Below are 25,807 nucleotides of genomic sequence, written 5' to 3' on the forward strand. Positions count from 1 at the left end.
GAGAACACAGGGATGTAGGTCGCTGTCCGAACGCAGACATACAATCAGTGGGCGACCCGCGATGAAAGGCTCACGGTGGTCGGGATCAGGCTTGAGGGAGAGCTGCGGTGATTAAGTGTCCGCCATCATGGGGGTGACGCTGCGTACCTCACTTGCAGAGCTCGGCAGTGGAGGCGCCCGAGGATGTTCCCGGTCGGCAGGCACTCCGTGCATAAGTGAAGGGCAGGCGCAGATAATCGCAGGTAGAGGCGCCAGTCAGGGCGCTATAGGCACTCCGCCTCCATAGCCTCGGCAGCTCCGGCAGCCGCCATGTCAGCGCGTCCGTCTGGGTCTCGGTCTCAGGGTAGAGATGAGCTCCGCAGTTCTCTCGGCCGTGCAGTGGGTTCCAGGCAGGTAGGAACAGCGGGAGAGCACCAGTCAATTCCGCACACCGTCTCCGTCCCCTCGTCAGCGTTTCGCAGCAGGATAACGTCAGGATTTCGGCGAGAGGAACAAAGGATCGGGGAGCCGAGAGACTTCACGTCCGTTCACATCGCCATCTTGGCTCCTCCCATTCATAATCTTAATGATAAACGTGTGCAGCTTTCATGAATCACTAATACCACATTAAATGGAATTCCCACAGCAACTGACAATCAGTGCAAGACTCAAGACACCTGCTTACTCAGGCTTCCAATCACTTATTACTACATTTCCAGCCTGCTGGAGGGACATAGATGTATTTGGTAAATCAATAAAACATTGCAGTAGTCAAATATAATCTATCATTGTTTCTGCTACTGTGCCCTTGTCTGATTTAGCAGTGAATAGGAAGATTTTATTTTCACAATGAAGTTGGAGATGCATTTCATTCATTAGGCTCAATGTTAGCATAAAGAAATGAATCTAATAAAACATAAAGATTGTTAGTCATTTATTCCATTTGTCACGTCTTATCAAATAAACAAGTTAATGGATGCTTTATATGGGTTTATGATGTTTGTCAACAAGTCTGATTCAATTTAAATCCAAGCAAGATGTGAGTGCCCGATATTAGGGGTAAGCTATTCACTGCCAAGTCGAGCCGAGATTCATTGTCGTACAAATGGCGACCCAGCACTACATTGATGATCTAATCTGGTAGTAGGACCTTGTAAATGTTAAATACTAGATACATTGGTGATTGGTTTAATATGCTGTTCACATATGCTTTGTTCTGAGACAAACAATGGGCAGATAGTGTGACAGAGGCGTTTAAAGGTATGCGACCTGGGACCTTGTCTTGAGTAAATGGATTGTAAAATGTCTATGTTATCCCTCCATCCCTTTTGTACCCTGCACCCAGCCCCCTCGCTGTTGATGATACACTATTATTTTGTCATGCCTTTTGTACAACTCTGCGACTCTGTAAAGCGCTCTGACACCCTAACGGGTCAAGTTTGCGCTCTATAAAACACAAAAATAAATAAATAAATAATAAATAAATAAATAGCTCTGTTCTGTAAGGAGTATTCCTCTGATGACCTTGAGCAGTTCTTAAACAGATAGCTTTAAATACTCTTGTCCTTGATTTTTTTATGTGAGGGATATGACCATGCTATATCCATTAAAAAGCTTGTTTTAGACCCCAACCGGACCTTACATAGGACGCGGTCATAATGATTATTTGCAATAATATTAAAGCGGTGATGCTGCTTTATAATATTGAAAAAAAAAACACATGTCACTATCCCTGAATATAAGATGAAAAGAGATTTAAACCGGATCATTAATTCGAAGCTGTTCTGAGCAGGGGCCCGAAAATACCTTTTGCCAGGGCCCCCGAAATCCTTAAAATGTCCCTCCCTGTTGTGTGAGTGTGTATACAGGTGTACCATTTCCACATGTATGGTGGATTTTTCCCATTTCCCCTTATATGTTAGAATATTAACATATTTATATATTAAGTGATCTTAGTAAACAGCACAAAGTCCAAAAAAAGACAGGCCACAATCTTATTGTAAATCATGAAAATCACTATAGTGAATAGAAAATATGATAATTATGGTACCTGCCTCTTCTGTTGCATTGCTAAACCGTGGATTCAAATGATTGTGCGATCCTTGAAACACAAATGAACTCAGATATTTATGATTATCATTTTCATCTTGTTTTGTTTCACAAGATCATCAAACAACTGTGTTTCTGTGACAACGTACTCTGGTTCACCCAGGTTGACTTTTTCCAGACAGCACTTCATTCTTTATTAAGTCCTATCAAGAACTGACTTGCCAATCTCAACATTCCATTAAGTTTCATTTTGGATTGAAAAATAAAACTAGTTTTAGAATCAGCTTTCTCTGATTAACATAGTTTAAAGTTTTTAAAAATACCACAAAACACCTATTTAAAATGTGATACCTATCAGATACCACAAAACACTTTTTTAACGTTTGATAGATTTTACCGCAAATAAAAGAAAAGAACTTCAGAGCAGACTACTTTTCCTTGGGGCTGCTGTGTCCTGGAAACATGATTCACTATAATGTGCAGTTTATGAAAGGAAGTTTGCTTTTTCAGATTATTATTGGATGGCTTCCCTGAAACTAACTGAACCTTTGGCAGCACCCACTGTAATTTTGAAGGTTTGAATGAAAAACATTGCACCCTATATTTAACTGTTATATATGCTTTGTAGTGGATGATATTAGGCAATAACTGAATTTAAATGAATAAAGAAAACATGAAATACTTCCAAGTTTCATCCAGAACTAATTGTATGGCTAGTATTTGCAAAGAATCTCTTTAATATTTAAAACTCTTTTAACATTTGGAACAAATTTCTTCATTCAGTGAATGCTAAACACATTTCTTGATCGCTATTTGTTTACTGTCCCCGTCTATGACAAGTGCAGTCAAAGTTTCTTTCAGAGCTTGTGGAATAATATTAAAACCATACATCCGCAGACTGCGCAGAAATGTAGAACATAAAGGGCCCTATTTGGAGTTTGGCGGATTAGGACATACTCCAAAACGTGACAGATGGGGCCATCTGCTATGTTAAGTGTGTATTGTCTTCAGTGACATTATAAATATGGTGGACACAACATCCACCACTGCTTGGTGGATATTGCGATCTGCCAAACTCTAAATAAGTCACTGGTGTCAAACGTTCATGCCTCATATATCTTCCTATAGTGGTGCGAGTCCTTACTAATTTCTGGCTGGTGGTACACCACTGCTGAGAAAACAACAATATAGTGAGTATTGAAACTATCTGAAAAAAGCTGTGACTGGCCTCCCTGGGTAATTTCATATTGTATATGAAATTGTCTTTACGTGGCCAAAGTGCATATATTCCAGAGAAATTCCTTTCCTCATAAAACGCCCTGAACTTCATCTTTCTCTTCATCATTCTCGTTCTTCTTCATATTATTTCTCTCAATATGAGATCTTTGACTAGAGCTCATCCCCATTATTTCCCTAGAGAATTACTTCAAGGTATGTATTTGGCATTTGTGCCATTTTTCCACACTTCTAAGATTTTTCTGTCTTACTTTGACCAGTGAATGCATGGCTGGATGAATGTGAGTGCAGTGAAATAAAAATACTTTACAACACTTTATGCATTAATGATGTTGAGGGGAACCTAGATATGTTGTGTACTTTATTCAGAATAGTAAGTAAAACGTATTGTGAGGAAACATTTCTCTTTTCAGTAAACTGTTGTGAACTTGTCCATTATTATGTTTTGATCCATGGACATTGAATTATATTCTTGCCTGTGGTCTATTCAATTGAAAACAGTTTGTAAATAAACACAACAAAAATGTAATTGGCGAAAATGTTGTGTGACACAATCTTGTCCTAAACATTGTTTACAAAAATATCATCCCATTTGGTGTAGATCATCTATTATTGCGCTCCAGAGGCAATATATCTCTAAAAAACATGCTTGGTCCATGATTCTGGTTCTGTATCTTGTAAATTACCTCCTATTTTGGGGCTGGAGTATTGGAGTCATTTATGCATCCCTCTCAAGATTTTAAGCTTGACAATGAGGGTTGGAAGCACACTGTGAAGTAAGGCCAAATTGTGTAGGTTGCTGTATTTTTTCTTTTTTTGTTTTGAAAATTCATGCATACTTACTTTTAAACAAACAAAATATGTGTCACATTAATTGAGTCTAGAAACTTCAGTTCAAGGTTCGTCTCATAACAAAACCTAAGAATCCAACAGAACAAAGGAGGTGGCAAAAAAAGTATTTCCAAAATTGCCTGACAATTTTCCAAGTCACAAGACATGATACATTGTTCTACTTGAGTATTTCATTATGGTAGCTTGAATTTTTCAGGCAAGCTTGCAGTTTTGTAATTAATTGTAGTACCACCTCCTTTAGTTCCAGAGTATTCTTATAGTTTTTATAGATTCTTCAATCGTACATCCCTGTAAAGAAGTTTTCCTAACTACTTCTCTTCTCAGTTAGGTCTAATAACTAGAAATTGGCATACCTCCCTCTCAGGGACATGTCAGTTAGAGGAGGAGCTGTAATCTTCTCATTGTGCCGGCCAGATTCAGCTTGCCGCATGGGATACCGAATGAACAAATCCCTCTTCAAAGCTCCCAACTACTGATTAAGGTCAGCTGATTTTCAGGAGACCTCACATAGTTCTGACAAAATTCAGAAATCTGGAGGAAAGATTTTTCATCTTTCTCTATAGGCTGCTTCTCGTGACAAATGTTGTGGGTATGGTAGGCTGATTATAAAGTTATTGCCTTTGGGGAATGTTTGGTCTGATTTTGTTTCAGAAGTGACTATAGATTTTTTGTGCCTCAGGATTTTGAGCATTGAAGGGGAATTTGAGACCTTGCAAATGTCTGTGTTTTTATACCCACAGTTTAAGAATCATGCAGTAGGTGGTAGGTTCTAGCAGTGTTGAATAATGGGTGGTGTAGGTGGCATCCATAATGCCGGTGTGCATAATCAGTTTTGTATATGAATGAGAGGCGCTTGTCATCATACTCTCTACTGGTGAGATGCGTGTAGATTAGGTTGGGTTGGAGGCACATGAAGGAGGAGTAGGCAGTGAAGGTGGTGATTATGAGGTTTCATTATGGGGTAAGGCGGAGCAGGGGGGTACGTCTTTTATTTCATTCTTCTAGAGGCAGGTAGGGCTACCCTCCCTTTCTGCACAGAATATGTCTTCATAGGTCTAAAAGCACTTTTCTTGTGGGGTTCGAGTGTTGCAGAACCACCAATCAAATTGAATTTTTTAAATCAATTTACAAATACTAAAATGTCATTGGCCAAGACGGTTTATAGCAATAATAAAGGTAACATCGAAGAGGCTGGACTCCCTATTGTGTGTCAATGACATTAGATATGTGTTGACTGGCATGTAGATAGAGAAATGTTGGTTTCTAGGGATGGCTTATGTTAAAGGTCAAAAAATAGAGTTTGAGAGTGTTTTGTAATTCTTCCTAATGCGTTCTCTTGTTCCCTGTCTTTCTCGATTCTTTGTGCATGATTGCGGTGTGGTTATTAAAGATGGATGCTATTTTGTACCTTCAGGAACAGCCTAGTTGCATTCCTCTGCATCTGCTGTGGTCATGGAAAATGCTGTTGGAGCCACTCATAGAGTTATCTTTCGTGTTTTTCTTCCTTTCTATAAAATGTATTAGAAAGATGAATAACTTTTAAAAGTGTCGTCATGTGGATATATACAACATATACATTGTCTATCACAATTACAGGATATTCATTGTGGATATCTTTAGAAAAGTAACTGCCATGGAAACATAAAATAGCTTAACAATCTGCGAATGCACAGGGCCTTTGTGAAACTGGGGGGAAAAACTGTATCTTTTTGCATTCTTTTGAATGTTACAAAAACATATTCTATAGAATGTTAAAGTCAAGTGTTGTTTGTATGAACAAAGCTAATGTGGGCCATATGTACTAAAGCATTTTCCCTTAGGGTCTTAGGGTTCCTAAAACCCTTTGAAACATCTGGCCCTTACGTTGCTAACATTTATTTCTCATCAGTGTGAAGCTGTGGGTACCCTCGGGTCATCAGTGCTGCGTGGTTGAGAGTGATCTGAGAATAGGGATGTTCATTGGAGAGTTAGTTTTTATTTTTGTATTTAGTTACCCTGCCTAATCCCTTAATGCCCCAAGGCACTTGGGGAGGAGGTGAGGTCTTTAAAATAAATGGTGTGACCCAGGGTCAGGATACTCTTCTTGAGGTATGTATTTAGACCTTACAAAAATGCACAGAATGTCAGTGAAATTTAATTAAAAGCTATATTTCTTTCTCGTCCATAAGTCTTGCAGTAACCGGATAGGTACTTTTCAAGTTTACTGTGCTTCAAGTTCGTACATGCATTTGTGTTTTTTTTAACTCCTCTGTTAGATTTAGTTGTACATTTTGGTTTTGTTGACACCAGTTCGAGTTTATTGACGTATGAGCCCGTGGCTCCCCAGCATGGCACGAAAGAATCGTCCTTCCCTGTTTACAAATGGGCAATAAATTTCGTTGCCACTGTGAGAGACAGTACACTTGGGCAAATATTACACACACTTTGAAACGCAGCTCTGAAAAAAGGAGACCAAATAGGTTTGTCTGATCTTGTGATAGGGACTGGAGTAAACAGATTATGCTTCACTGCATAATACAAAAATGCTTTTTGCAGAAGGGTAGAAATAAAGGAATGGGTTTGAAAGCAGCTTTGGTTTCACACGTGTAATCGAGGTTTTAACATAGAAACTCAACTCAATTAAACGTCTTAAACAAAATACAGCACTCCTACGGTGCGGTGTTTTTACTAAATACATAGCAAAACTCTTAACAAATTCTTGTTTTTCTCCATTCCTTATTAAGTAAATAATGAAGTAGTGGGAAACCAGTTTGCTCGATTTTTGGCTTTGCTGCAAAACTTTGTTAGGGCGTATACTGTTTGCTCCATTTTACACATAGAGAGGGTATGGTGTAAAATGTTTTGCTTCATTATTGCGCTGGTGAATACCTGCACATAATACATCCCACAGAGTCATAATACATCCCACAGCGTTTTGAATAAGCTCTTTTGTTTTTACAGTATATTTCATAGCTCAGACCATGTCCACAAAGGCATCAGAGCGCTGAACAGGAGAATAGACATGGAGTTTGATGCAAAGGATGCCAAACTGCACAATTGCAATTTTAACACATCTCACAAAAGTTCTTATAATACATTATGTAACAAGAATTTAGGTTGCCTGGTATAATTCTCAGAATTCTAATATGCTGATTAATAGAGTTATCCTCCAAAATGCAATTTACTTGTATTTGGCATTTTCTTATTCTCTTAATTAAGATTATTGGTTACTCAAAATCATATATTTTTCAGTATGAAATAAAATCGTAAAATATAGTTCATTTGCTTTGCTGCCACCAACAGGCCATCTACACAGTCTAAATAACACATATAGGAAGCACTAAAAAATCTTACTGAATAAAAGTAAAATATTTTAAAAAGGACCGGGTCACAGTGTTGAGTTAGGCCAATATCATCCTGCAACATTATTATAAAATGCAGATTTCACCCTTTTTACATCCTAAAATTAATCACTGCATCTGATGTTAAATCACAGATAGGGACTGATTGTAGTATCTGTGTGCAGGACCAAGTTACAATGATACTGATGATATTGCGATATGCACAGAAGGTAGGCAAAGATAAGTTTTCTCACTGAGCAAGGTTGAGTTAGCTGTCGCTATCACGAGTTCAAATCCTAGCAAGGCAAACTCACGCTTTCCATTGTTCCAAGGTATGTAAACTGAGTACCATACAATTTGGTAGCGTTTAGAAACCACAGAAGTGAGTATGAGGCACTACATAGTACAAGTTCTTATTAAAGTTTACTTTGAATAGATTGAAGTTAGGCAGATGCATTTGGGCCATTGAAAGACCTTGGGTGGAAGTCTCTAGATTGGGTTGGCTCTAATTAGGTTTGCTCTTGGCAGCCCACATTTCCAACGCTGCCTTGTTAGTCAGAGCAAGCAGGATTACTTTGCATGTGATCACTGTGCTTCAAGGGCCATCAATGCCAGGGAGCTCTTTCCAGCAATTAACTTTGTTCAGCTTAGCCATGGACCTTAATATCAAAGTGCACCTTGGCTGTTTCTGCGACTGAATGGTTGTCTGAATACCAGGCTTGCACTGGGACTCCAAACATTCACATGACTGGTTTAATTGGAAAACAGACAGCTCAATAATTCTGCCATAAGCTTGTAATAATGCAGCCATGGGGGGCTCCCGGGGCTTTGTTCACTGAAGCGCTGCTTGCTTTCTCGAATAAAGTGGGTGACTCGAGTGGTGCTTGATGAAGTAAGAGAGATGATTAGCGGTGGGGGACACATTTGAACCTGAAGAAAGGGCGCCTTTGTCTCCTGAAAGGCTCCGCCGTGGTTTCACCGGCTCTTCATTTCATACAGGCCCTTGCTCCCCATTCAAGCTGTACAATGACCGAAGGGCTTGTTTAATCCCTGCAGGAATGCGGCTTTGGCTACCAGGAGGATGCGCAGTGCATGACATGCAGACCAAACAGATTCAAGGAGGATTGGGGCTTTCAGAAGTGCAAGCCCTGCCAGGACTGCGCGCTTGTGAACCGCTACCTGAAGGCCAACTGCTCCGCCACCAGCAACACGGCGTGTGGGGACTGCTTACCCGGGTGAGTCCAGCCTCCCTGTTCAGAAGGAGCCATTGCTCTTTGTATGGTTAACGTTTTCTAGGTTGCCTTGGTCTGTGACATGTCAACACCACCAACATTTTCATCTTTTAAGTGTGAGCAAAGATCTTAGCTCTTCATCATGCTCAGTGCACTAGATATGGATGTCAATTATGAGGAGCCAGGGGTAGTGGTTCAAACTCATGGTTTGCAATATGCTACCACAAAAATTGCATTTGTTATTCCTTAGTTTGGTTATAAACAGTGGTGGGCCTGAGTTTCTCAATTCATCTGTGGAGCAACATTGGGCAAATGAGCTGAATGTGAGCCACAGATGAATCATGAGAAAAGGCGGATTGCAGGCATTTTGTGTGGTTCGTGTGCTTCTCTTTGGCCAGCAGACATGGGCCAAAGAGGACCACATACACAACTGCAAACCCATGAACCAGGCAGTGTCTCAGTTGAAGGCAGTTTGTTGGCTGCCTCCCATTTATTGTAGGTCTCGCTACCAAATAGCTTTTAACTCTCTATATGCAAAAGCCTTTTAACTCTATATGCAAAAACATACCAAAAACGTACAGTTGACTTGCTTCTTGCTCTCTATTGGTTGGCTTTATTGGCACACTTATTCTCTTGTTTCTCATTCGATGGCTTGTCTTCCTCTTCTTGGGTATGTCCCACCCCTGGAGCATAGGCTCTTTACCATCCTTCATCCTTTTGATTGCCTAACTTGTATCCTTCCACTGCTCATATTTAGGGAACTTATTGTTTTCTTTTTCCTGAAGCCCTCCATGAAAGTTCTTATGTTTTACAGCTCTCTAACTCGTGTGCTTCTCCCCCCAATTACTCATTTCTTCTCACTCCATGTTGCTCTCTTCTCCCACAACTTGCCCTTCTTTCTGCTTTCTCCCCCACCTGGCTTTTTCTTATCTTTATCTAATGCCCGTATCCACACCCCCCTACTATAACCTCCTGCTCCTTCATTGCTGCCCCACACCTTGTGGCGGTTTTTCTTTACATTTTGTGGAGGGCCTAGCAGCTCCCATTTGCTGCAGGACCGCTTTCAATCAATTGGCATTTTCTAAGCGGTCAGCTGCTTCAAACAGACACGTTCCGGTGCTCAAGCAGACAACAGAGAGCCAACCGTATTATCTTAATAACTAGGCTGCAACAAACAACCATGCTTTAAGTTTTCTTTTAAGGGTGGCCAGCGACTCAAACAGTGCAGTTTAGGTGGCAGACTGTTCCATAGCACGACGGAAAGAACTGTGAATGATCTTTCTCCGTGGCGTGTCTTCGAGAATTTTGGTATTCGCATCAAGTTGAGGTTATTAGACCTTAGTACTGTCTCTTGAGTATACGGGGTCCATCTATTCTTCAAATAGCCGGGGACAGCTCTGCTGAAAGCTCTAAAGGCCAGCGTCAGAGCTTTAAATTGAATGCTCTGTGCTACAGGAAGCCAGTGCAACTGTCTTAAATGGGAATCGATATCTTGACGTGGGGGACTCTCCGTACAAGACTGGCTGCTGCGTTCTGGGTTAACAGTACCCTGTGTATCAAGCTCGCAACTATGCCGAGGTAGAGACTGTTCGAGTGGTCCAATCGAGAAATTACTATAGAGTGGACTACCGTTTTACGATTCTCTTCTGGGACCAAATGAAGGAAATTCCTTATGGTTTTCAGTGTCAGGAAGCAGACTGAAGAAATCTGTTTGATCTGAGTGGCGAAGGAGGGTGTTGCATCAAATATGATGCTGTGATTCCTGGCAGAAGGTGTCAGTATTGGGGGGGATTACATTCATCGGGCCTCCAGAAGTTGGACTGCGGCGGCCCTCCTTGACTGCAAGGCAAAACTTCTGTTTTGTCAGAATGTAGTTTCAGACAATTTGACTCCATCCAAGTCGCAACTTCTTCAAGGCAATCTTTGAAGTTGTAAAAGGCTGCCTCCGAGCCATCTTGAAAAGAAAATAGTAATTGGGTGTCGTCTGCGTAAAGCACTACCATTACACACCAGGTTTCGATGAGATTAGCCAGCAGGATGAGGTACTATTTCTATAGAAGCGAGGTGACGGCTGATCCCAGTGGTACCCTACTCTCAGTGGTTTAGATTCTGAGGAAAAAGAGTGTAGGCACACACATTGGTATCTGCCGTCTAGGAAGGCTTTGAGCCACAAGAAGGCCTTGCCCTGAATTCCTGGATGAGTGAGTCTGTTCAAAAGGATGGAATGGGCCACCGTGTCGAATGCAGCCGACAGGTCAAGAAGCAACGTCATGACAGTTGTGCTAATATCATGATTCTCCCTAACAAACTCTGCATTCGGCCTTTTAAGATGCTGCAGAAGAGGACATGTTTCCAAAATGTAGGGAAAACACTGAACGTCAAAGAGGAAGTCCAGATTGTATTACGGTAAGGGTTGAGATACTGGGCCATCATCATATAAATGTGCAGAAGACAGGAGTTATCTGGGGAGCCTGGCTCACACTTTTTAAGTTCATTTAAGGGTCCCATTCCGTAAAGAACTGAGACTCACAGGTGCGATGGAGGGCATATCCCCCTTGTAAGACGGAATGAAATCCTTGTCCCCTTTAGATGCCGCCCGGAAGGTGGCATAAAGATTCAGAATTTTCTCATCAAAGAAAACCGAGAGTTTATCACAGAGTGCGGCAGAAGGAATGATGGCAGTTTTAGCTGCCTCAGGCGAGATGAAAGATTTTGACAATTTTGAACATTTTCCTAGAAGAATTAGCATCTGTCTAAATACGAAGTGCAACATAATCTGTCAAGGTGTTATGCGTTTTCTTGCGGTATCTGCTTTACAGAGCTTTATAGAGGGTCTTAGCATTGGGGTCATACCGTTTCCTCCAATTACGCTCCAATTAGTAGAAGAGGCTTTCTCAGGCCTTAGGGCATGGGACAACCAAGGGGCTGAAGGTCTAGATCTTTTCGCCACATGCTTTTTCAAAGTAGCTAAAAGGTCCAAGGAGTTTGTGATCCATTCATTGAAAAGAGTGAAATCCGAGTCAACTCTCTCTAGAAGGGTCGGCGAGGAAGACCTGATGCACTGAGCAAAGGATTCTTCTGAAAGATTCTGCCATTTTCTTTTCATCTCCGGGGGTAGAGGGGAGGAATGTAAATGAGATAATATAGTGATCAGACCAGATGCTCTGGGGAGTTAAACTACATACTGGGAAAATTAGAAAAATTCAAATCCAGCCTATGTCCGGCTCTATGAGTAGAGGCATGGACATGTTGTATAACATTCAAACCAGCACGCGTTTGAATACGCTGGGTGGCTTGGGCACAGTTGGGGTCATCTGCCTGAACATTAAAATCTCCCAAAATGGTAAGATTAGGGCACTGCAGGGAAGATTGTGCAATGCTGTTAAATAGTGCGGTATAGCAGCTGCTGGGGTAGTCGGGAGACCTAAATCCCAGAAGGATAGAGAAATAGAAGGAGGGTGTCCATTTAATACTGAAGATAAGACCCTCAAAATGTCCACACTGGCTTAAAGGTGAGGTGAACGCTACAAATTTACCCCTGTAAACAATTGACACCCTACCACCCACCTTGTCCCCACATCGGTTGGCAGACAGACTAAGGTAACCTTGCGTAATCGCCATGGCCAGGTCCAGATTAGAACTATCCCATCAACCATGTTTCATTTAGGAATACAAAATCCCATGTGTTGTCAATCAAGAGGAAGAACATTTCGTACATATGTTTGGGTAGCGACCTGTAGTTAATGAGGCATGTCTAATATCCTGCAGGGGCTTGCAATTCAGAAGCAGTGAGGGAACTCCAACCTCCCGGGTATTCGGCTCCAACTCAGCAGTTCCATTAATGTTTAAACGTATGCCACAGACCTCACAAGAGTAAATTCTCTGAACCCCACAAAATGGAGAGTGCATTCTGAGAGCAACAAGGATTGACATTTTAAGGTGAGAAGGGAATCTCTAGAATGCATGCTGACCTGATGGGTGGAAGATTGGGCAGCAGGGTTGGCGCTGGCTGCGTTCCAAATGCCAACGGGCACAGACGGGCTTGCCTTTGGCGCGCCTGTAGCACGTGTCTACTTCACAAACACAGTATATCATCTCTTATATGGAGAGAAAGGATCCTAACGAGCTCTAGGGCTAGAGCACGGAACCAATATAGTGCCTCTACGTGGCCCGAGAGAAGAAGTGAAAATGGCGCTCCTCTCTCCGAAAACTGTCATGTGATTCAGAATTTCAAGTTTTGACATGGGAGTCAATTTCAATTTTGGCAAAAAAATAGCCATTCCCCCAACCACCAATACAGTTGCGCCCCCGGTGATAAAGTGCATTGTGCAAACAGCAAGGAAGACCTAGCTGAAGCTCTCTTTAATAGCAGCTGGAATGTGGTGATTTTTACAGAGCTTTCAGAAATGTGATTTCGCGTATGAGAATAGTTTTTTCTATTTAGCACTCCAATTGACGTCCGCCATCTTCAATCAGTAAATAAAGAAGTTAATAAAATGGCGCCTACTTCATTCAGTAGACATGTACATCTGTCATCACTCGTGTAAGCAGACATGTCATTGAGCGTGTGTGTGCGCTTTGTGAATAACACAGTTGCCAGCAGCGTTATGACTCAGACGTGCTCGTGTGCACATCATCACATTTTTATTCTTTTTTTGTTTTTTACCAATGCTGTAGAGCATTGGCAAAAAACATAGGCAAAGACAATAGGTCACAAATGCCAAAACCCATGGCAGGTAGAAGTGAATCAGCAATATACTTCAGAATCCCCAACCAGTAGCTCGTGAGCTACTGTAGCTCTTGAGCTAACTCTGAGTAGCTCACCTGTGTGCAGCCCAGCTTATTAAATTAGAAAGATTTTGCTTGGTTTAATTAATATACATATAAAGAAATTATACTACACTAATAATATTAGTAGCTGTTAATGTGTTTTATTGAACATAAGTAGCTCTCAATACAGAAAAGGGTGGAGACCCCTGTCAGATTTACCTTCAATAACTACAGAATGAAAACACAACATTTTGCCCAGCCTGCAATATCAGAAATTATATAGGACTCTCTGAGTCATCTTTACTTTCTGTTTTTCCCAATGCATCCCTTTTCCCCCTTATCCCTTTTGGCAGAGGTTAAACAGCTAAAGCTGGGACAGTGGTCCACATTTTTATGTTATAAAACTTAAAGGGTATGTAATGTCTGCCACTTCTGTCAACTCTTGATGTTTTGATGAATTGGCCTTCATGACTGTACCATCAACCTATTTGTGCAGTCATCTCACTAGCTTGACGTTTACAGTGCTTAATTTGTAATGAAGTTAGTACAGGTGCTCAAAATATACTAGAGGCACTGCCAAAAGCCAGGGTTGCCAAATACCAAAGTTAATTTAGGAAACTGACTCTCTATAAAGTGTACTAAAAATAAGTATACTGTGTAGAGAGTCCAGTGGGTCCCCAATTGTTTACAGAGGCTAAAGTAGATAATACTAACGCTCTCTTTTGTGGTAATGTGGGCGAGCAGTTAGTTTTATCAGAGGGTAGCGCTCCGTGTTGAGAGCGGCGCCCCACTGCTTTTGAGCAGTGCAAGAAATAAAAAATAAAATGATAATAAGACAATGTTAATATCATTTTCTTTTTCTGTGCTGAAGCCAGTTTTGGGGAGAGACTTGGCTGTCATCACAGCCAGCAGGGGGAGGAGTAGTTGGCGCACTTAAGTGCGCATGATGGTTTGGCCGGCCATCTTGGGGAGGCCAAACAGTCTTGCGCACTTAGCATATTCTCCATCCGGCTGTACTTCACAGCCTGTGTGGAGAACATGCACAGGCTCCTACTCTCTGTCTGAGCGCCAAACCAGGTCTCTCAAACCAATCACAACGCTGCTGTCAAACTGATGACAAAATATATACAAGAAGACCCGGAATCCCACTTTTCAATATAATGATAACAACACTATATTCTTTTGTTGGTTAGGCTATATTCATCAGCCTTTTACTTTTTAATTGTTCAATGTTTTTAAATAGGAAAAAACTCATCAATTCTCAGAGCCACATACAATTGATACAAACTCAACAAGAATTCAAAACAAATACATACATTACAGCGAAAATAAAATAGACATCAAACATATACAGTGTACATCAATTGTTCAATTGCTCCAAATTTCAATGTGCAAGCGCTACTCAACATATTGTTTCTCAATAAAAAGTGTACCTACAATCTGCCTATTTGTAAGGTACTAAAACAACCGAATTTGTTGTGAGTATACAACTTTTTGAATCAATATACAAAATTTAATTGGTTCCTGCACTTCCACATATCAGAATCTGCCGACGCGTTTCCAGCACCGTATAACCTCTTCACGGGCTTTCCTCAGGGCTTCTTACTAATGGTAGACTTGGTGATCTATGAAGCAAATGAAATTTAAATTAACTATTCTGCACACCCTTCATTACCCTTCTCAGCTACCATCAAGTGTGTAAAAGCTCCTACCTTCTTGGAGCGTCTTAATCTATGGGACTTTCTGGGCGATTGACCATGTCAGCGACAACCTGAAAATTGAAAAATCCTACAATGACTTCTCGTATCCACCATACGGCGAGTGAATCCGCTATCTGTGGACCAAAAGGTGTAGCCTACCTTGAACGACAGCTTGTTGCAACCAGCGGTAGAATTCCAAGATATTTACATGACCAATGGGGGGCACTGTAAAAACACAAGCCAAACCAAATCTTTGTGGATCTACTCCCAATGGACTTCCTTTCTCATTTACTCAATGATACAGGCACTGTCCTACCTTAACTTGTTTACTCGAAGTTCGTGGACCCTACTGCCATCCTCATGCGATCGGTTCTAGTTCAAATGGAGATGTTGGATATTCATAATAATATTAAATCTCCCTTCACTTGCCGCCAACCTACCATTCGTATACCTGGCGTGCCCTCACCTTTAAATAGTGCAAGACGCCCCTGGCGCCTCTCCCCGTACTTTTGCTCCACTGTATGCACTTAATGCAGCGCTTCCCCGCGATCCTTCATTGCCGTTCTGCAATACAACGGCGTCATAATCAGTAAGTGGCTCACGCACGCAAAGCAGACTTTTGTATGTCCGTTTAAAATCTCACCATACCTGAGCGCTTCTAGCCTTCCTCTCCGCGGTCCTCAGCCAGTTTGTGAAGAACCCGGAAGTAATCACTAACTATGTAGGTTTCTGTGCCGCTAAGCACACTGGGACATGTAGTCCCGTGGTTTGTCGTACTTCACTCGCTTTTGCCCGTATTGTCCTGAAAATCTCCAATTTCAAAAAGAATCCCACTAGTTTAGTGCAACAACATGAGGCTTTTAGATAGCTTAAACGTTCGATTATTAATAAGACCCACACAAGGTAATATGATCTGATCAAATGAAATGAAATGCCGCCGAATTATGCAAAAACCACTTGTATTGTACTGATTATGACCTCTCCATTTGAACTAGGACCGATCGCATGAGGATGGCAGTCGGGTCCACAAACTTCGAGTAAACAAGTTAAGGTAGGACAGTGCCTGTATCATTGAGTAAATGAGAAAGGAAGCCCATTGGGAGTAGATCCACAAAGATTTGGTTTGGCTTGTGTTTTTTACAGTGCCCCCCATTGGTCATACCTTTTGGTCCACAGATAGTGGATTCACTCGCCGTATGGTGGATACGATAAGTCATTGAAGGATTTTTTAATTTTCAGGTTGTCACTGACATGGTCAATCGCCCAGAAAGTCCCATAGATTAAGACGCTCCAAGAAGGTAGGAGCTTTTAAACACTTGGTGGTAGCTGATAAGGGTAATGAAGGGTGTGCAGAATAGTTAATTTAAATTTAATTTGCTTCATAGATCACCAAGTCTACCATTAGTAAGAAGCCCTGAGGAAAGCCCGTGAAGAGGTTATACGGTGCTGGAAACGCGTCGGCAGGTTCTGATATGTGGAAGTGCAGGAACCAATTAAATTTTGTATATTGATTCAAAAAGTTGTATACTCACAGCAAATTGGGTTGTTTTAGTACCTTACAAATAGGCAGATTGTAGGTACACTTTTCATTGAGAAACAATATGTTGAGTAGCGCTTGCACATTGAAATTTGGAGCAATTGAACAATTGATGTACACTGTATATGTTTGATGTCTAATTTATTTTGGCTGTAATGTATGTATTTGTTTTGAATTCTTGTTGAGTTTGTATAAATTGTATGTGGCTCTGAGAATTGATGAGTTTTTTCCTATTTAAAAACATTGAAAAATTTAAAAGTAAAAGGCTGATGAATATAGCCTAACCAACAAAAGAATATAGTGTGGTTATCGTTATATTGAAAAGTGGGATTCCGGGTCTTCTTGTATATATTTTGTATTTCTGGCCCTACCTGGTTCCCGTCAATGGGCTAAACGCCTTTTTGGTCAAGCTGATGACAGCAGCATTGTGATTGGCTTATGGGAGGCTGTGTGCTTCCTGCTTCCAGGAAGAGAAGTGGAGGAGAGACGACAAAGGGGAGATGGCGGCCATGCAGAGTTAAGTGACATTTTTTTCACCTCCCCTGCCTTGCCTCCCCCTTTCCGTACCAGCCGCAACTAGTAGTGCTAAGCAGTTGCTGTACTCACGGATGCAATAAATGAGACACACACTAACATTTTTTATCTGATCCCAAATTAGAAAAATAACACTTCTTTTTATATATGTTTTAAAATCAAGAAGGGGAGTAGTACGTTATTGTAAATATGAATTCTTGTTATTTATCTTTAAATCCTTTTTTTAAATTAAATAACTAATTGGTAATTATTTAATAGAATGTTATATGTAATTATTTTGATCTAGGTCGTAATCTTTCAAGTGTAATTTATTTTTTAAGCAATTGATGAGTAATTTGTAGTCTAGTAGCAAATTGTTGGATTGTATGGGATTAGTATGGGAAGCTATTTTTAGCTTTTTGTATGTTGTTTAAATCATTAATTTAGTATATCAGCAACAAGAGAGAGAGGGTATGAGTAGACACTCCTAGACCCCGGGCTAATTCATAGAGAAACAACAGAGGAGTGACTTCACACAAGAACCTAAAAAAGGCAACCTCGGTTCCCTTAATGTGTGGTGATGGTTAAATAAACTAACACCCCTTTGTGTACTGTGTCTTAATCTTAAATAACGTGGTACTACCTGTTCCACTAGTATACCAACTGGTACATAGCTCACCCTCTAAAGGTAGCAATCTGCAGTGGAGGAGCTCTATTCTTTAGAAGGACCCTCACTCACCACTAGTTGGTGACATGCTTCATCATCGGGTCCCCGCTAGGGTGACCGAGTATCACCCTAGCGTGCTACAACGCCTGACTACAGCGGAGCAGGATGTGGTGAGTGGAACAGTGCCCAAATTAGAAGTGACTAAACGTGTAGTGTTAGTGCAGTTTAAAAAATGCGTAGGTTGTAACCAGGTCAAAAACGTTTAATGATGGTCAACCCGCATTGGTTAAAAATTAGTGAGTGGACTGAGCAAGGTTCTGAGTTAGGGAACCCGAGTCCTAAAAATTGGTCGACATGTTTCTGCTGTTTTTTAGTGCTTTTTGCTCAGCATTCTTCAGGACCTAATATCTAGTCCTCCGGTGGTGTGCGCGCGCTAAGGCGTACCCTCCCGAGAGGCTCTAAATGTGAAAAACAAATTAAATATAAAAATGTGTGAAAAAATCATCACACATCAGTAACCATGTTATCTCATGCCATTTGCAGAAACAATCATAGCAACAAGAAACGGGACATAAACATGCCCCTTCGGTGAGGGTGGCGCGGGTATACTTCACGTGGTGGCTTTTTCTGCACTCACGGCTCCCCGCCCGTAACCTGCTTTCTGGTCCAATCCCTCCCGGAAACGATAGTTATATTTAATTTGTTTTTCACATTTAGAGCCTCTCGGGAGGGTACGCCTTAGCGCGTGCACACCACCGGAGGACTAGATATTAGGTCCTGAAGAATGCTGAGCAAAAAGCACTAAAAAACAGCAGAAACATGTCGACCAATTTTTAGGACTCGGGTTCCCTAACTCAGAACCTTGCTCAGTCCACTCACTAATTTTTAACCAATGCGGGTTGACCATCATTAAAAGTTTTTGACCTGGTTACAACCTACGCATTTTTTAAACTGCACTAACACTACACGTTTAGTCACTTCTAATTTGGGCACTGTTCCACTCACCACATCCTGCTCCGCTGTAGTCAGGCGTTGTAGCACGCTAGGGTGATACTCGGTCACCCTAGCGGGGACCCGATGATGAAGCATGTCACCAACTAGTGGTGAGTGAGGGTCCTTCTAAAGAATAGAGCTCCTCCACTGCAGATTGCTACCTTTAGAGGGTGAGCTATGTACCAGTTGGTATACTAGTGGAACAGGAAGTACCACGTTATTTAAGATTAAGACACAGTACACAAAGGGGTGTTAGTTTATTTAACCATCACCACACATTAAGGGAACCGAGGTTGCCTTTTTTAGGTTCTTGTGTGAAGTCACTCCTCTGTTGTTTCTCTATAAATCATTAATTTGTCATTAGTTGGGTAAAATATTTAGTTTATTAGTGCTTAATATATTTGTTTAGTCTAGTGTGTGATTTGTATTTTTTTATTTAAATTTTCTACAGTATTTTGTAATTTAGTAGCAGGTCTTTGAGTTTGTAGGGGATTACTTTAGGAACGGATTGAAATTATTTATTGTTTTTTATTTATAATGAATTTTCTGGGGTAGTTAAAATATTCGTTGATGATTAATATTGTAATTTATTTGATTGATTACATTTTATGTTAACTAATTGACAAAAAACAAATATTTAATAATTCTATTTTATTCAATCTTTTTTAAATGATATGTATATGTATTGTTTAAATGTTATTTGTTTTGTTTTTATAACTGATTTAAGAATAATAATGTTTTATTTATGATTTTCATTTACCTTTTTAGTTTTGTGGGTTTTTAGTAGTCGGTATGGAAGTGTATTTATTTTAAATATTCTTTTTTTAATTATTGTTGTATTATGAAATACATTACATGTAATTGTATTTATCTATATTGCATATATTTAATTTAAGTGTGTTTAAATATTTTTATTTTGTTATGTATGTAATTTAAAAACAAAATGTTCTGCAGTTGGAATGGTAAAACTCCTCCAAAGCCCAACATTTTACCAACTGTTGGTTAGATTGGTCTAGGAGTAGTAAATCTAAACCCTCCATAGCCCTACACTTTGCCTAATGTTGTATAGATTGGATTGTGAATAGTAAATCTGTCCTTCTAAAGTCTAACATTTTCCCTCCTGTTACTTAGATATGAATGGGAACGGTAAATTTGACCCCTTCAAAGTCCAACACTTTCCTTACAGTTTCATACAATGAAGTGGAAATAGTAAATACAACCCCATCAAAGTCTGCCGTTGTTTAGGAGTGGGAATAGAGTATCTAAGCCCTCAAATGTGCAACTCTTTCCCTATTGTTGCGTGGATTGGAGTGGCAATAGTAAATCTAACCCCTCCAAAGTACAACACTTTACCTACTGTTGCTTGGATCAGAGTGGGAACATTAAATGTATCCCTCCAAATTCCATTGCTTTCCCTACTTTTGCTTAAATTGGAGCTAGAATAGCAAATCTGAATCCTTCAGAGTCTAACACTTATGCTAGTGTTATTTTTATATTTTTGTTTAATTGTTACATTTTTTATAAAAGAATTATATATTTTTATTTAAATATAATTGTTTATGCGAATTGAATTTGCTTTTATTATTTTTTAATGTAATGTATTTCAATGTTTTATTATTTATATATAAAAGTAATTGACAATAATTCAAAGTATTGTTTATATTAATTTTATTGTTTAATGAAGTTTCATATGTTTTATTATATGTTTGTTAATTTGAGTTCTTTTAAGTATTAATAAGATTAGTGTATCTTTATTGTTTAAGTATTGTTTTTGTATATTTTAAAGAATGTATATATTACATTTCTACTCCATGTGCATTTTTTTTATTTAATTTACATTAATGATAAAACTATTTTTAAATATATTATTATTGTTTGGTGTAATATTTTAAATAAATTACATTTAATGCTGTGTCTATGAATCCTTCTTAATGCTTGCTTTTTTAAAGATAGTCCGCGCCTTGTATTTTTGACACAGTATTTTGGTAGTTTACATACAGAGTGGCGTACTACGATGTAGTGCGGCCACCTGTGCAGATACGGGTCCGACTGACCGCCTAATCACGATTACGGTCGTAAACTGGCCTTAGCACAAGCTCCCATAGAGAAATAGGAGGTTGTTTTTATCCCTGCACCACGTGGCAGGCACCTCATGGTGCCTGCCACACAGAGAAGGGTGCAGGTTTCAACAGGGGGTTACCATCAGTGCCCCCTCAGCCACCAACTGTAGGCAGATGGTTGAAGGGAGACCTGGTAGGTGCCTTCAAATTCGCTTTCCGACAGGCTTTCCAAGTCGGAAAACCCGGCATGGAAAGCCTGCCGAAAACTGAGCATTGTAATCTGTCCATATGAATTCCGGGCTGATCCCCCGTCAAAAGCCAGCAGGAAGGACTGGCCGGTTTAGCTTCCAACCGCCTAAATTGTAATTAGGTGGTCGGAAATGAAACCATCGATCTCAGTCGGAAAGCCTTCGACTTAAGGTCGGAGTCTTTCCGACCAAGATCGTAATCGGCACCAAAGTAAGCAACCCTAATATTTTTGTTGAAAATATTTTTGACACCATATTCTTGTGTCACAAACCTTTGATAAATTATATTTTGTCAAACAAATATGGGGTTTCAGGCTAAGGGTACACCATAAAGCTGTTGTAAATAATGAAATTGAAGAAAATGCAGCACTTTAGTTTTAATGAATTGTAAGATCACTTTTTGCATCGTGTTACCAAAGCTGACATACTCAATTATAAAAATCCCAACTAAAATAATATTTTTAGATGCATTGGTAAAGAGAAAAACATGTTCACAGTTTGAGCCATATGTTGCTGCTTTCTGTCTATGTGGTAGAATCTGTGTCGTGTGAAAAGGGAACTTCTGAAATGTTGTGATAGACTTGTTTACTGCAGCTGTTAACTTGGCATTGCTCCATCTCCCTTTAGCTTTTACCGAAAGACAAAGTTGGGTGGATTTCAAGACATGGAGTGCGTTCCATGTGGTGACCCGCCTCCTCCTTATGAGCCTCACTGTAAGTACATGTTGATATTATGAATGTGTATCCCTTTTGTATAAAGAGCTTTAAAGCAAAGGTGATTTGTTACTTTCCTTTTTGTTCATAAACAAAAGATGTCCCATACATTGCCCCAGTTGTCTGACAATGCATTGTTGTTTCACTTGCTATAAAGGCATAGTGTACACTTAGATGTACTGAGTGTGATATGCAAGTAATGATCATTATTGAGTGTAGGAAGGGTCTATGTCTTAAAATGCATTACCTTTATTGGGTCATAACACCCCTCAGCAATGGTAATTACATATTACTCTCAGCAGATCCGAAAGTATGGATTAAGTTATTAGTTTTCATGTGTAGAAATTGTAAACAGAGGTATTAACCTTGAGGAAAAGGAGTTACCTTTGTGCTTTGAGGTAAATCTCACTATATAGGCCAGGTAAGCATGGTAAAATGATTTTAACTGAGAATGTGTGAGTCTGTAAAGAGTAATTTTTTAAGTTAGTTAAGCTACGCTGTGGTAGTGACATAGAATTTGGTCTTTTAACTATAGTAATAAATGTTTTAATGTATATTTAACAGTGATTTGAGCCAAAGAAAATGATTTATAGGAATGCATTTTTCCTCTTATAGCACAGCTGTTTTGTGCAACTCTACAACGACTTCTTGATGCATAATGTGGCACAATGCTTGCACTTATATGTTTAGGGCAATTGTGGTAGAGATGATAGCGAACACCCCTAGTATAGCTTTAGATTTGGGGAAATGATTTTTGTCTTTTATAAAGAGAACTATTGTATTTTATTTGAGATGTACCTTGCATGATCAAAGAATGGGAAGCTAGATGTTCAAAGGTCTGCTTATTACAGCTTATTCGTTAAAACTCTATGCCTTTTAGCTGTCAATATGTAACACATTTGACTATTTCATCTTATACCTTGTTCATATGTTTGCATTCCAATGGATTTTGCACAAACAGATGATTACAAATTGACTGATAAAGTGCAGAGTGTTAAATAACAGTGCGTTCTATTCATTGATCTACCAGCAATGTTACACATTAGTCTTTGTAAAAACAGTTCAACATTACCTCATTACATAGTCTAATTTTTCATATCTTAAGGATTACACAATACTGAATTATAGCAGTGACAAGGACTTACAGGTTATCCATAAAAAGTGCAAAGTGTTGGATAGGAGCTTAGTGCATTTTTTTAGATTTGTCTTAGATCCTGATCATATAACTAGCCAACATCTATTAACAAGAAAATACAACTTGTCTGGTAAGGAGCAAAGTGTCTGAAAACTGGTTGTTCGAATTTCAAAGTTCACTTTGGATCATGTTCCTATATCTAACAAAGAACTTGATTGATAGTTCTTCATTATTGTTAAAACAATATAATGCTGCTTTATTGCATGTTCGTATTTTTTTTATCTTGATTATTGCAATTAATAAGATTTTTTGTTCCCACGCAAGTTTTGGGCAGTAAGTGGCTAGGTCCCCTAGGCTTTTTCTATAATAATTACAAAATCTGCTGACTGAATGGGGTCGTAGCTATTTCCATATTATTTTTATTTTCCCCCACCAAAAATATAGGGCCTATTTAGAGTCTGGCTGTGTTTGACAGCCAGACTCGCGGTGGCTGTCCTGCAACTGCCATATTACAAGGAAGATTTTTGGACCGTCCACTGCTGTGCCAGGGAATATCGATTCCCTGGCGGGTGGTGCAGCAGACAGGCCTATTCAATAGACAAGGCTCGACCACCGCAGACTGCCGAGTATTTATAGTGTTCGAGGCATGTGGGCTGCTAAATTCATATCTTAGCATTAGATCGCCGCCTAGTGTTGGGTCCGGATGATCGCACATTGTTGTCTTGGAAGAGTCTTCGAAGTATCCTGAGATAGGTGACTCCTCCCCTGGACTACAGTGCGCATGGGCATCGGCTCCATCCCCAGATTGTTTTTTTCCGCCATTGGGTTCGGATGCGGTCTTGACGTCTCTCTGTCGGAACCGAGAAAAACTAGCTTTTTTACGGCCAAAAGGCCTTATATTCTTTGCGTCGGTATTGTTTGCGCACGGTCTCGAGTTCTTCCGTCTCTTGGAGTCGGAAGCAGCGGAGTAGTTTCACTCTTCGGACATCGAGGCCCTCTCATCGCGACACGACCGCAACTTTTCAGCATGGAGCGGAGTCCGTTTAAGAACTGTCCGCTCTGTGGGTCCAAATACCCACATATAGACGTGCACCCGGTCTGTAACAAATGCCTTTCACCAGACAATAATGAAGACAACTGCATGGCCTGCGCAAGATTCAGGTCCAAGAAGACACTCAAGCTTCGGCGCGCGGTGCGCCTTGAGGCCAGACAAGCGGCCCCGGATCCAGAAAACATCTTCGGCGACCAAGAAGAGGAGGACCAGAGCCATCATCTTCAAATCTCCCCGCCCGGGACGGAGGTCGAGGCAGATCCGGAAGACGACGACGGAGTCGTGGGTCAAGGCCTTGAATACGTCGACGAGGTAGGGGACGTCGAAGAGGTTTATGGGGCCGCGGAAGATAGCTCAGGGGACGAGCTATGCCCCGAAGGTTACGAAGATCGAGATCGGGTCACGGGATCGCCTGTCGGCCTTACCCAAGACCCCGTACCGCAAGCCACGGCCCCGCCTTCAGGCCCGGCCACGGACATACTTGCTGCGCAGCCAGTATCGAAACCGAAACTGAAACCTACGGTATCGACTACACCTAAAATGGCCGACCCAAAATCGAAACCGAAACTTATGGATTCGAGCGTCCCTAAGATGGCGGCCGTACCACCAAAAACGGCTAAACCCGCTGCTTCATCGACTCCGTCGGCCTCCGGTCCACAGAAGTCGAAGAAATCTGTCGATTCGAAATCGGCGCCAGAGGAGGGATCCTCTAAGAAGGGTGGTCGGCACGGGTCAACCGCTGCGACGCCGGCAAAGCCCGCCAAAGCCAGCGACACGGCTCCGGTTCCGACTGGGACTGCGTTAGTCGGACGCGTGGTGGAAACGGAGCCGACAAAATCACAAGGATCGAAGGCTGGAACATCTGCGCATCGGTCCAAGGACCCTGGGTCGGCGGCTGCGGCATCATCGTCCAAAACACAGAAGGGCCGACAGGACGTCGGATCCGAGGGCAAGTTCAAGACCTCCTCGTCGGTGCCAAAGGCCACTGTAAGTGACGCGTCCCTCATTGCCTCTTCACTACAGAGAATCAGGGAGAAGGCCTCTGCTACGTCGGCTCCGATGCCATCGCCACAGAAGCCGATGGTCGTTCCGGTGAAGCCTGCGGGTAACCTTCTCTTCCTTCTGCCGCCAAAAGAGGCGCCAAAGGCCTTTTCAACAAAATCGATGCCTAAGAAGTCGGATTCTTCAACGGCAGGGGCACTTTCAAGTCGGGTACTCGACTCAGAAGAGGATTCTGAGCGTTTTATCGACGCAGACACAGGCAAATTGACCCTTTACAAGAGGAGGATCACTTCACAGCCAGTGGACTCCTATGTCATCCCCCTAAAGAAGAAAAAGCTTCGCCAAGACGCTTCAGGCCTCATGGAACCTATCCAGCCTCCTCCAAGAAGGAGCCCAACTCCTTCTCCAGAACACTCTGAGGGTGAGGGATATGATGAAGATGACCAATACACTTTCCCCATCAATGAACCAGATGCACAGCCAGATTCATATGATGACATTGGTGACCAAGGCACCCAATATGTGGGGCAAGACCCACAGCCTTTCAGTGCACGTGCATCCCCTACAGAAGATTCTGCAGGTTTTCATGCACTCATTGAGAGGGCAGCTGCTAATCATGATGTGGACATGCATGCTGACCCGGTAGAAGAAGACTTTCTATTTGACACTTTTTCAGTCTCTGAAAGGACAGTAAAGACACTGCCTATGCTCAAAGGGGTCCTCAAGCATGCTGCGGACATCTTTAAAGAA

General features: G+C 41.1%; 1 protein-coding gene across 1 annotated transcript in view; it reads left to right on the forward strand.

The window, feature by feature from the left end:
• TNFRSF19 (TNF receptor superfamily member 19) overlaps nucleotides 1-25,807 on the forward strand; it is a 212,225-nt gene that overhangs the window by 90,064 nt on the left and 96,354 nt on the right. The window contains exons 4-5 of the mRNA XM_078657098.1: nucleotides 8,493-8,671; nucleotides 21,784-21,869. Coding sequence (XP_078513224.1) covers nucleotides 8,493-8,671; nucleotides 21,784-21,869 — 265 coding nt within the window. The remainder of the gene's footprint in view (nucleotides 1-8,492; nucleotides 8,672-21,783; nucleotides 21,870-25,807) is intronic.

This window comes from Lissotriton helveticus, chromosome 8 (genome assembly GCF_964261635.1).
Source record: "Lissotriton helveticus chromosome 8, aLisHel1.1, whole genome shotgun sequence".
NCBI lineage: Eukaryota > Metazoa > Chordata > Amphibia > Caudata > Salamandridae > Lissotriton > Lissotriton helveticus.